The 12,221-nt window shown below is 64.0% G+C and overlaps 1 protein-coding gene across 2 annotated transcripts in view; it reads left to right on the forward strand.

Moving 5' to 3' along the window:
- The window catches only part of CHLRE_12g515350v5 (uncharacterized protein), a 28,912-nt gene extending 17,331 nt beyond the window's left edge, over positions 1-11,581 (forward strand). For both annotated transcript variants that reach the window (XM_043068292.1, XM_043068291.1), the window contains 15 exons: positions 76-2,213; positions 2,376-2,543; positions 2,657-3,397; positions 3,488-3,882; positions 4,020-4,179; positions 4,444-5,152; positions 5,247-5,435; positions 5,554-5,722; positions 5,857-6,213; positions 6,415-6,489; positions 6,651-6,873; positions 6,991-7,167; positions 7,298-9,493; positions 9,674-9,820; positions 9,949-11,581. In XM_043068292.1, the coding sequence (XP_042918386.1) occupies positions 76-2,213; positions 2,376-2,543; positions 2,657-3,397; positions 3,488-3,882; positions 4,020-4,179; positions 4,444-5,152; positions 5,247-5,435; positions 5,554-5,722; positions 5,857-6,213; positions 6,415-6,489; positions 6,651-6,873; positions 6,991-7,167; positions 7,298-9,493; positions 9,674-9,820; positions 9,949-10,248 (8,144 nt within the window). In that variant the 3' untranslated portion in view covers positions 10,249-11,581. The remainder of the gene's footprint in view (positions 1-75; positions 2,214-2,375; positions 2,544-2,656; positions 3,398-3,487; positions 3,883-4,019; positions 4,180-4,443; positions 5,153-5,246; positions 5,436-5,553; positions 5,723-5,856; positions 6,214-6,414; positions 6,490-6,650; positions 6,874-6,990; positions 7,168-7,297; positions 9,494-9,673; positions 9,821-9,948) is intronic.
- The last annotated feature ends 640 nt before the right edge of the window (positions 11,582-12,221 follow it).

Genomic DNA, 12,221 nt, shown 5'->3' on the forward strand with positions numbered 1-12,221 from the left:
TATGCACGTGCGACACCACGCATGCCTCAACACTTGACGGTCCTCCGCTGCCCTTCCCGCCCCGCCCGCCTGCAGAGCGCGTGGTGATGGTGGACAGCCCGTGCCCCGATGGACAGTACCTGTGTGAGAGGGCGCCCAACAGCGCCAACGCCGGCGGCCAGGGCGCCTCCGCAGCCTACATGTGCAGCGACCTGCCGTGCGACCGGCGCAAGGCGCTGCTGGAGGTGGTGGCGATCGCAGTCAAGGCCACCATGTCAAATGCCACCAGCGGCGGCGGCAGCAACATGACGGACGACCCCACTGTGGTGGACGTGGAGGAGGTGGTGTTTTCGCCGGTGCCGCGCATCTACCTGCTGCCCTCGCTGCACCTCGCCACGAACCTCAGCGACGCACTGGCCAACCAGACGCTGTCGCTGGTGTACCGCACGCCCGCGCCTTTCAGCCTGGCGCCGTGTAACGTCTTCTCCCAGGGCGTGCCGCTCTCCACCTTCTCGCCGCGCCCGCCATCCCCGGCGCCCTCAGCCTGGAGGCCGCCGTCACCGGCGCCACCCACACCTCCAGGGCCGGCGTCGGGCAACAGCAGCAGTGACAGCGGCGCGGGCCGGCGGCGCGGGCTGCGGCAGGCAGCGCCATTGCCGCCTCCAGCCTTCCAGCCGCCGCCGGTCCCTGCAGCCAGTAGCGGTAGCAGCAGCAGCGCCGCTGCCGGCGCCATGGCCGGAGCGTGTGCTGCAGTCGCCAACGACAACAACGGCAACGATCTCACTCCGTACATCAAGACCAGCGTAGCTCAGCTGTGCCCTGCGGGCGCGCCCGCCGGCAGCTGCGGTGGCGGCTGCAGTGTGGCCCAGCTGACCACGGGCAGCTGCCTGCCGGGCATGTACCGCGTGCTGTACCGCGTGGAGGCAGACGGGGGCACGGAGGCGGTGGCGCAGCTGGACGTGGCAGTGGAGGAGATACGCGCCACACAGCTCAACTTGACGCTGCAGCCGTCGCTACCCACCATCATCCAGCTGCTGCCGCCGCCGCCGCCTGGCGAGCTGCCGCCTACCCCGGAGGACGTCGCGGGCAACCGCACACAGGTGGAGGCCATGGCGGTGGCGCTGGCGGCCAATGCCTCCGCCCTGACGGCCGCGCTGCGGCCGCTGCTGCCCGGACTGGGTCTTGACCCCGAGGACATCCGCAGCCTCAACCTCAGCGCGGCAGTGATGGTCGTTGAGCTGCCGCCACCACCGCCACCGCCCTCGCCGCCCTTGTCACCGCCGCCGCCCGGCGCACCCGCCTTCCCACCGATGCCGCCCAATGCAAGCTACCCGCCGCCCAGCCCATCGCCGCCGCCACCTTCGCCGCCGCCGCCTTCGCCTCCCGCGGGCCCGCCGCGTTACGGTCTGCAGCTTGCAGTGCAGCTGACCACCGGCGTTTCGGACTGCCTGTATACAGCCACCGGCGCAGCAGGCGGCGGTGCAGCAAGCGCGTCCTTTGCGGACCTGAGTACATCCCGGCACCGCAGCCAGCGCCGCCGGCTGCTACGTGTGCGGCAGGAGGCGGACGCGGTGTGGCGTACGGATGAGGACGCGGCCCTTCTGGAAACGGCCACAGCTGCACAGCGCAGGAAGCTGTTGGACACTCAGTCTGAGCCCTCCGCAGAGGCCTCAGTGGTGGATCAGCAGCTGCAGTGGCGGCGCCGTGCCGGGGAGGAGGCTGCGACGCCGCTGGAGCGCAGCCTGCGTCGCCTGCAGTCCGTAAGTGCCACTTTGGAGGCGGCGCTTGAGGCGCTGGCCACCGGGCGTTACACGGAGCCGGCCTGGATGGCCGAGTGGAGCGAGGAAGACGAGCTTGAAGCAGAGCAGGACGCAGAGAACGAGGCCGGCGAAAGTGAGGATGTCTTTGACTTCAGCCCACGGCAGCAGCGTCGCCTACTCCAACAGGTGCTGGCAGGCGGAGGCGGCTGCGGCTGCAACCCCGCACCCTCGCGCACAGTCTTCGCCTCTTCTACTGCCGCCAACGCTTCTGCGGCGGCGTCTGCTGTCGTGCGCGGCGCCGTAACTGGGACTGCGTGTGTGACGCCCGCTATCGACGGCGCGTCTGCTGCCGTGGGACTGCTGCTGGGCGCGGTGTCGACTCTGGACGCGTTCGGTCAGGACATGGACGTGACGCAGGTCGCACTCATCGCGGCGGTCAGCAGCATCAACGGACGCATGGACGAGGGAGATGTGGTGAGCGGGGTTTGGGCTGCAGCTAGCAGTAAGGCAGGCGTGCCGGTGATTCGTACTGTGTCAGGCTGTCAGCTGCTGTGCACGGCTAGTCCCCTATTGTGCGCATGCATGCCCCTGACTGACCCCTGCTGTGCTCGCACCTGGCGCCCTTTGTCACTTCAGCGCAGCGAGCAAGGCAGCACCAACTGGGCCTTCACGGCTCGGGACTCTGTGAAGAACATCACCACCACCGCCACCAAGCTGACCAGTGTGGTGCAGGCGGCCGCCAAGACGCGCGGCAACCAGGAGCTGTCGTCGGTGGTCGGCACCGGCGTGGCGGACGTGCTTCAGGTGCGGACCGGCGGTCAGGTGCTGTCCCTGTATCTAGTCCCTATGGGGGTTGTTAGAGACGCTGACCTGATTTGCTGCTCCTGCCGATTTCGTTTGGTGACTGTGCCGTACAGGTCATGGTGTCGGAGGTGGCTGAGTCCGCCAAGACGGCACTGGCGAGCGCTGAAGGCATCCTGTCCGGTTATGGCATCAACTCATCCACCCCTGCCGACGAGAATGAGCGCAAATTCTGCAACTGCATCTTCAACCGCAGCGAGCCCACCGGCAATAGTTTGAGCTTCGTCGCAGACCACGCCGCCAAAGCCACAGACGGCAATGCCACGGAATCGATGCCGCCCATGCCGCCTGCACCGCCGCCGGGCGTGCCCACTCGGCCCCCACTCTCACCGGACGCTGGCGGCGGCTCGTCGGCTTCGACTGCAGCAGCCAGGCGGCGGGGGCTGCGCGCTGCACCCCATGACACCGGCGTGGTGCCGGAAGAGGACCAGGCGGCAATGGATCCTGACAAGGCGTCCTGCCCAGACACACCTAGCGGGCCTCGCGCCATTCGTAGGCCAGCCAACAGCCAGCAGCAGAGAAGGCAGCTCCAGCAGAGCTCTGGATCCACAACGACCAGCGGTGGCTCTACCTCGTCATCTTCGGGCAGTAGTGCTAGCGACGAGCGCGCGCCTTCCTCGACCCGTGGTGGCAGCGTCAAAGTTGGCAGCAACCTCGAGTTTGCAAGCGGCCACGGTGTGCTCATCAATGACACGTTCGATTACAGCCTGTACCAGGTCCGCTCGGGGATGCGCACGCGCAAGCTGACGCAGGTCGGCCGCAACAACAGAGTCTTGCTCGGACTGCTGCTGCACCAGGTGCGTTAAGGCTCAAAATGCCCCGTACCATGGCCTGGACTTGTCCTTGCGTGGTTTTCCAGTCTAACATACCTTGCTTTCGTGACGCAGGTGCGGCTGTCTGACCGGGACGTGCGCAAGCGCTCTGGGCGCTACATGTGCACCTCCGCCTCGAAGACACGCCAGCTCATCACGGCCTGCGCGGGCGAGAACGCTGGCGCGCGTGTGGTGGGTGGCGACCTGGGCGGCATTGGCGTGGACCCCGTGTTCCTGCCCCGCTCGCCGCTGTTCCGCGCGGGCGTCAACCCAGACGACTATTACAACACCAGCGCCGGCTCATCCGACATTAACCCCAACGGCGTGCCGTTCGGCTTCTTCCACGAGGAGATCGCGGGCCGGCCGGACGGCTACCCGTTGTTGCTGGACATTGGCATGTCGGAACAGCGCGCGCGGGAGGCCTTCATCTTCCTACGCGACGGCTCCTACCTTTCCGCCCAACTCACGCAGTGAGTGCAGCTACAGCCTTTCGCTTACTTGCTAGCCTGTTTGCCCCTTACTTGCGGCATGTGCCTGCTTGCTGGAAGCTGGCCTTCCTGGACTTGAACCTGACCTGATACCTTGCATGCACCCCCCACACACCCAGGTCCATGAGTGCGGAGCTGGTGACGTACAACCCCTCTGCCTCTGTCTTTGGCTACTTCCGACTGATGTTCAGCTGGACAGCCAACGGCCTCATCCGCTGCGACGCCACGCTCGTGGGCCTGCCTGCAGTCAGCTACGCCGATGCGTTCGCTGAGTTCTCGGTGCGTTAGGGTAGCGGTCGGCACACGTGCTGGGCCTACTGCAATGGTAGTGAGGAATTTATGAACATAGAGCGCCACGGAGACCAGAGCAGTACCAAGCGTGCTTGAATCTTGCGCATAGCTAGGCACGTGCAGTCGCTGTTGGTTGTCAGTGGTTACTTGCTGGCCACAGGCTGCCGGAATCTCAAGCACACCGGTTAACATGCTTCATCTCCCTCTGTGCCTGCCCCTCCTCCTTTCCCTTCTGCCCGCTACGCCCCACAGAAGTATTACCGCCAGGTCCTGCCCGACATCTTCATGGTGATGTTGTGCGCGGGCTACGTGTGCCTGGTCGCATACGACATCTCACAACAGCTCAAGGAGCAGCGGCGGAGTCGGCTCATGGCGGCGCGCGCGGCAGCTTTGCCGCAGTACGAGGCACCAGTGATCGAATGGCCCACAGCGCCCGAGTTATCGCGTGCCAACTCCCGCTCCACGCACCACCAGGGACTCAGCCGGCCCGTGACCGCAGAAAACTCCCGCACAGGGACGCGCTCACGGCCGGCGTCACACAGGCAGGGCGTGGGCCACCTGGTCAGGTCCAGGGCCGGCAGCGCGGCACCCAGTGAGGCAGGAGGCGTGTCCAGCTATGGCAACAGCGACAGCGAGAGCCCAGTGCGCGCCGGCATTGCCGACGGGCCGCAGCCGGTGGCGGAGGGCTACGAGTGGCTGCAGCAGCCGGGGCACGGCCACTACGACGCGGAGCCAATGAGCATGCCGGGGGGCTCACCCACCCTGTCCATGAGGCTGCCTGCCGGGAAGCCCGGCACTAGCAGCCTCAAGGCGGCTGCCGGCAATTCCCGCGCCGCCAAGATGAAGTGCGTGAGCATGGCAATGGGCGATGTGCCGGAGCTGCCATCTACCGTGGCGCTTGAGCCTGTGGATGACGGGGACGGCGACGAGGACGCCCAGCGCATTGGAGCGGCGTACGAAGGTAAGCGGAGCCCCCATGTCCGGTTAGTTGGACTTTGTCGATTGCAGCCGTAGCTCTTTTACGAGGCCAATGCACGACCACTTCATGCGCGCAGGCTATGCGGCGGGAGGAGGAGCCGCCGGTGCCAACCTGTCCATGGTTCTGCGCTCGCGCCAAAACCACGAGAAGCCACTGCGCCGGGACCCCTACAGCAAGCGCTACCGGCCATCACTCCTCAACCGCGACATGCGCCCGGACGTGTCTCAGATGCTGCTCATGCACCAGCAGGAGCCCATGCGCCACGGTATGCACTCTTGGAGGATTGGAAGCAGGGGCCAGCATCTGTGACCGTGTTTGCATGTTTTTGTTTCCCAGAGCGCTGTCACGTTAGGATGGCCCTACCTCGCGCCCCTGGACCGCAGGCGGCCTGCGCCCCATCGGCAAGGCCATGACGCAGGTGGTGTACCGGCCCCGCATGAAGCCGTTCTGGATGGCGTTCGAGGCGGTGGTGTGCTGCCTGATGGTCGCGGCCATGACCATTTGCTTCGTCTACTGCCTCAAGCTCAGCGACAGAAACCAGTTCACGGCCAGGCAAGTGACTCCTTGTTCTAGAGCTGGAGTACGAGTCCTCTCCTGGTACCTCTGCAGCTCTCGTGTTCGAGAGCCCAAGATCCTTGGGTTGAGGTTTCTGTTGTGCTCCTGCGTGCGCACCACCCTGCCCACAGGTACCAGGTGTACGAAGCGGACACGTACGCGCCGGCGCACTACTGGCTGCTGAAGCGGCAGGAGGGCGCCGTGGTGGTGCAGGGCGCAGACACGGCCGCTGCGGTCAGCAGCCTCAGCGGCAACAGCACTCTCAGCGGAAACAGCACCAGCAATAGCAACAGCCTGTCGGACGCGGTAAATGGCACCGTTGCAGCCAGCATCCAGGTGCTCAGTGGCAACGGCAGTAGCACAGGTGGTAGCAGTGGCATGATAAGTAGCAGCAGCCCCAACTACAACGCTGCGGGCCGCTGGAGGGCGCCCGAGGACCCCGCACCCCTGGAGAGCTCGGGCACCATGTTTCAGCGCGTGCGCCACATGTGAGACGGCGGATGAGCGCTGCTATCACCCGGCTCTGTTTAAGTGTTGGTGCATGTGTTAGGGAAAGGAAACAAAATGGCATTCGTGTCCGCACCCAGCACTTCACACTGCCCCCACATTGCCTGCTAACCCTGACCGCCCACCCACCACCGCCCTGCCTGCCTGCCGTTCCGCCACCGCCCCGCGCCATCCCTCCACAGGTACACGATGTACGTGACGTACATGCTGCTTCAGTCTCTGGTGCTGGCCATGGTCATCATCCGACTCATCCACTAGTGAGCATGGCGGAAGCGGGCTCGTGCGGCTCACGCAGGGGCCAGCTTGGGCATATTGGGTTGCTTCCGTCACGTTTTCTGCCCAGAGTCTGACACCGCCCCTTCTCTCGCCCCGCCTTGCCCCTGCACCCTACTCGCCTACCTTACTCGCCTGACCGCAGCGTGTCTTTCCAGCCACGGCTGTCTCTGATTGCGGGCACGCTGTCTCTGGCGTTTTCCGACCTGATGCATCTGGCTCTGGTGATTATGGTGGCCGCGATCATGTACGCCGGCGCCGTCATGTGCACCTTCAGCGAGCAGGCGGAGCAGCTGTCGGGATACGAGTACACTATCCTTTACATCCTCAAGTACCTGCTGTTTGGAGATGATGAGGGGGTCTTTTATGTGAGTGAACCCGCAGCACGCAGGGGAGAGGGGGCGGCACTAGCATGGACACGACAGGCACCGCATTTCCTTGTGTTTCTTTAAATGTGACATGTCCCCTGGCCCCATTGCTTGCAGAACATCCTGTGGGCCCCGCTCATCAAGTCCACGGGCCAGACCTTCCTGGCCCGCCTGCTGTACGTGCTGGGCCCCATCCTGTTTGGGCTCATCTTGATCATTTGCATCATGGTCATCCTGTTCCACCCCTATTTCATCATGAAGCAGGTGGTGCGAAACGCACCTGGCGTGCAAAGGGTAAGCCGCCGCACCTGCCTGCATGCGGGTAGAGCAGGCGCTATTGATGTTGCGGCATGTCGCGTATGATGCGTGAAGCAGTGAAGCAATGCTCAAGCATGGGCACTTGTACCATCTGCGCCTTCTACAGGACATCTACCTCATCGTCAGGTGGCGCTGGCAGCACTATCGCCATCAGGCTCCCAAGAACAAGCAGCTTATGTGCGCCCTGGATGGCTTCATGGCGGGTGGGGATGCTGAGGCAACGTCTCGCCGCCAGCAGCTGATTAACGCATTAGCGACCAAGTTAGCAGGGCCGAGTCACATGTTGCGCAAGCTCAACGAACGACTGGGCTCACGGCCAGTCTCAGCTGCGCCACAGCAACAGCAGCAGCAGCAGCAGCCGGTCAGCGGTGGCAAGGGCGCCAAGTCGTCAGTCGACTTGGGAAAGCCTGGCGGCATGGCTGGCATCGGCTCTGGCAGTGACAGCAGCAGCGGCCTGGAGTCGGCGGCTCTGGCGGCGGGGCTGATGTCGCATGGCGCGACCACCAGTGATGGGCAGAGCGGCCCGCTGCCGCGCGTGCTCGCCAGCCCCGTCTCTCGGGGCGCCTCCGTGCACACCGCCACGCCCTCTCGCGTGAGCCTGGCCATAAGTTCGATGGCACAGCGGGACTGGCTGCAGCAGCAGCAAGGCCAGGACGGCGGCGGCAGCACCAGGTCGGGCGGCCTGGCCAAGGTCAAAGCCTCTAACAGCGGCGGGCTGCTGTCAAGGAGCACCTCAGCCTCCAACAAGGTTGCACCGCTTCCTGCAGCTGCAGCGGCGGCGGCCGCCGCTGCTGACATGGAATGGGTCGGTGGCGGTGACCGCAAGGCGCCCAGCACAGAGCCAAGCCCACTGCCCGGGGGCACGGCGCCAGGCGGCAGCGCACATGGTCGCATGCGGTCTCGGTTTGCCACGGCTTCAACACCTGATGTGCGCCCCTCTCTCGAGACAGACGACGGTGCTTGGCGCGGACCATTTGGCGGCGCTGCTGGCACAGAGTCTGGCAATGGCGCAGATCCCCTTATGCCACGTGGCTCATTGGGCTACAGTCGACGTAGCCGACTCGACAGTCAGGAGAGCAGTGCCGTGCCCGGTGTTGGCCCCGGCAGCGACCGGCCGAGCCCCAAAGCTGCCTCCGCCGCGTCTTCCGCAGCTGCCGCCGCGCAGCTCGCAGACGCAGTCATGGCCAACCTGACCAGTCGTTTTGGCAACATCACCGTGCCCGAGGACGAACGCGCGAAAGAGCAGCAGGCCGCGGCAAGCGCCTTCGTCGCCCTCGCGCGTGCGGATTCCCTGCGCAGCCATAGCAGCAACAGCCGGCCTTCAAGTGCGCAGCGGCTGCGTCTCGCCGACGGCGGCGCTTCGCCCCGGCCGCCCAGCGCCCTGGCTGGCCGCAGTGCATCCGGGGCGGTAGTTGGCAACAGCCCTACCAGCAGCGGGTCCGGCGCCCAGCCTGGGCTCGCTACAGAGAACAGCTGGGCGCAGAGGGGCCCCTTGGCGCATGCAGCCAGTGCGCCAAAGGCCATGTTGTCGCCTCCACTGACGGCGCCTGATCGCTTCAGCCGCGCCTCCTCTGGCAACGAGGCCCTGCAAGCAGAGGCGAGCAGGGCCGAGGGGGGAACGGACGGGGCGGGAAGCGCTGCCGCTGCCGGCGCTAGTGGAGAGCAGCGGCATCTCATGCAGCTGATGAGCTTCGCACCGGACAAAGCCGCCATGGAATTGCACATGGCGCGTGACAGCGGCGGCGGCGCAGGTGATGATGCGGCAGCCCCTGGAGCTGGCGGCTATGCTGTACAAGCGCGCCTGCCGCAGCCAGTGCGCATGCAGCGCCCAAGCTCCGGTGTCCCTACCAGCAGGCCGGGGGCAAGGCCCAGCTCCGCCATCCGCGCAAACGCAGCGCTGGGGGCATTTGCAGCTGCACGGCGCTCGTCGCAGGCCGGTCCGGGGCCGGTGGCCGAAGCCGAGGAGGATGACCAGGAGCAGGCGATGGGCGGCACACGGGATGCAGCGGCGCTAGACCGCCTCCCTGACCTGGACAGTGACTCTGGGGAGTCCGACAGCGGCCGTGTAGCTGAGCTGGCGAAGCAAAAGCGACAGGCACTGCGCAAGCGCGCAGCCCCAGGGGGCGTCAGCTTTGGCCATGTGCTGGTGTACGAGCTGCAGGCAGAGCAGCAGCAGCAGCAGCACGGCGGCGCCGGTGCCGGCGGCTGGACATATGCGGCCGCCCTGGCTCAGGTGCAGCAGTTGGTGGCGGGTCTGTGCAGCATGGTGGCGCAGATGCGGGAGTGCATCGCCCAGGTGCAGGTGAGCTTCTGCGGGCTACGATGCGGGCCTAGAGTGGGACGCTGGGCACAAGCAAGCACATGCATCCCCAGGCAGAAACACTGCGTGAACACTGCTTACTACGGTAGCATCGGCAGATGGCTTCCTTGTCGCTGCCCGCCCCTGGCGAATCCATCCGCCATTGTGCTCCTGCCCCCATAGGCCATGTCGGCGGCACTGGAAGCGGTGCACAAGGAGCTCGCCCTTGCTGGGCCCGGCTCGGGGGCTGCTGCCGCCCTGCGGTCTCCAGAGGTGTGGCGCGCCGCCAAGCAGGCGTTGGACAAGGCGCAGGGCCTGCTGATGCCCAAGGTATGTTCGAACGGTACACCTCCCTGGCGTGCGGCCCATGTATCACTCATTATGATGATGCCGGTACCGGTTGACTGCGGGTTGATTGACGTCTCCCCTGCGCTCGGCCGCCTTTCCCCCTCGCGCAGGCGTCTGGGCTGCTGACGACAGCCGATGGCCCGGCCGGAGCTGGCGCAGTAGTGCCAGCGGGACTGTTCGGCCCCACCTCCTCTGCTGGGCTGCCGGGTGGAGTGCTCGAGGATCGCAGCAGCGCTGTGGGCCAGCTGCAGCTGGCGCTGGCGCAGCGGCTGGGCCCCCATGAGGTGCAGGAGGCGATGATGAAGGTGAAGGCGGGGCCGCAAATGGTCAACGCAGCAGAGGAGCGCCACGGCGGTCACGACGACGGACACAGGCGGCAGATGATGCATCACGCGGTCCCGGGCATCTAACACTTTCGGAACACCTGCGACATCAGCAGACAAGCACTGAGCGCGTATTGATTTCGCATCTTGATCCATGTGTTGCGCCAGAATATTAATCGACCAGCTCAACGGCGTGCGTGTTCTATCCATGTGACGCTCACTACCCGCAAGGGTACAGCCTGGAGCGGGTTTAACGTTGGGCTTGTGTGGCATATCAAAGCTGAGAACTGATTTGGAGGCGACAGCTATTAGCTGTCATCGAACCTTGTCGTCAAGTTGCCTTATATACGGTACCGTCATTATACTACCAGTGACCGCAGCTAAACCTACGCTGTGGGGCAACATGGAAGATTGCATGATAAAGCATACGCAGCGTACCATATCGGTTCTTTTTAATCTGCTGCGTGCGTCGGCAAAACATAGCATACCGGCGGCGGCGGGGCCGGGCTGAGAGCCTGAACGGCGCTAGCAGGGCGTGGGGCTGAGGGTGCACGTGTTGATTGGCGGCGAGTGACGTGACTAGTTTGTTAGCTGCGGGTTAGCACGGACTGTGCACCCCACCCAACCGGCCATGTCCGGATTTGCGGGGATGCCGAAGGCCCCCAACATAGAGGCGTGTGCTTAGTAGGCGCCCGCGTCAAGGTGGCTGGGTTGATAACGACCCGGGATCAGCCCTTTTCCTGCCATAAGGCAGCCACCTCCTTGTTAATCTGCTGGTGATATGATGATTCATCAATAGAACCAAGACGTCCTCGTGTACAAGTTGGTCTACGTGTGCAGGCGTCTGCGCCACGCTAGTTCCATATTCATGCATGCACGTACATTTATCGCCAAGCATGCTCGCCATGGCGAAGGTATGGCAGTTGCAAGGAGTGCAAGCGTACAAGTCAAACGGTTTGCAAGGTCAGCATGACTGTGAATACGCAGGAAGTGCTGGTCATCGATTGTATACGGTAGCTGTTGCACATTCCCGCCCATGCTTGCATGCGGCGCAGCTGTACCATCATGTAGAATTTGCCATTACATGCATTGCCGTACCGCACGCCATTTGCAGTTTGTCACCAGCTGCTTCCGAATGCCATTGATGTAACGGAACCTTGACGGGCAAGAGGGAAGTAGATAGAGATGCGCGGGTGCGAAGCGCAACCAGGTACATACAGCGTCTCGACTGTCTCAAGCAGGAGGGTGGGAATTTCGGGCATGTTTGTGAGTGGTTGGGACAACCATTTTCCCAGCACTCCCGGTCGGGTCGTCCCCAGGTAGGGCAGATTATGTGGCCGGGCTGTGCTGGATGCCTACGCCAGCTGGCTGGATGAGTCTCCGGCCCCGATGCGCTGGCTGGCCCGCCCTGACATCCCTCCCACCCGGCCACCCCCCCCCTCAATCCCTCCCTGACCTCTGGTGCCAGTATTGGCGTCTCCCTGGGTGTTTCGGGGCAGATGCAGTAAGGCCTCTAAGCCTCTGATAGTCTGACGCATGCGCCTTAGAAACCCCGGCCAAAGCGGAAAGTGCCCAACAATCTATGCGTGTTCTGCACAGACCAACCATACAAATAGCACACGTTACACACGCACAGACTAAGTGCCCGACAAGAAATAATGACCCCCGCACAAAACCGGTTGATCATGGTTGATCAACGCTCTGGCGCAAAAGCATGGATAAAAGTGTGAAATCAATATAATAAAATTACAAGCCTGTTGCGGCGATGCCATGTATGGCCCCGTGTCTCCGACGACAAGCGAGTAACTAATTAGCGGGCGCTGCGCCCACCACGCTGTGCAAGTGTCTAAATAATGACATTGTGAATGCAAAACTGACAAGCCTGTCGCGATTCGGGCCGTGCGCGAAGGCTTGGTCGAGTGCATCGTCACGATTCTCTTGATACAGGGCCAAGTAGTCGCCCACCCGAAAATCGTGCATAGAACGTGCCACGCGCGATGATTTCATGCCAGTTGCAACGTAAAATCTACTGCGTTGATCCGGCTCTCCTGGGTGTGCAA

This window comes from Chlamydomonas reinhardtii, chromosome 12 (assembly GCF_000002595.2).
Source record: "Chlamydomonas reinhardtii strain CC-503 cw92 mt+ chromosome 12, whole genome shotgun sequence".
NCBI classification, from domain to species: Eukaryota; Viridiplantae; Chlorophyta; class Chlorophyceae; order Chlamydomonadales; family Chlamydomonadaceae; genus Chlamydomonas; species Chlamydomonas reinhardtii.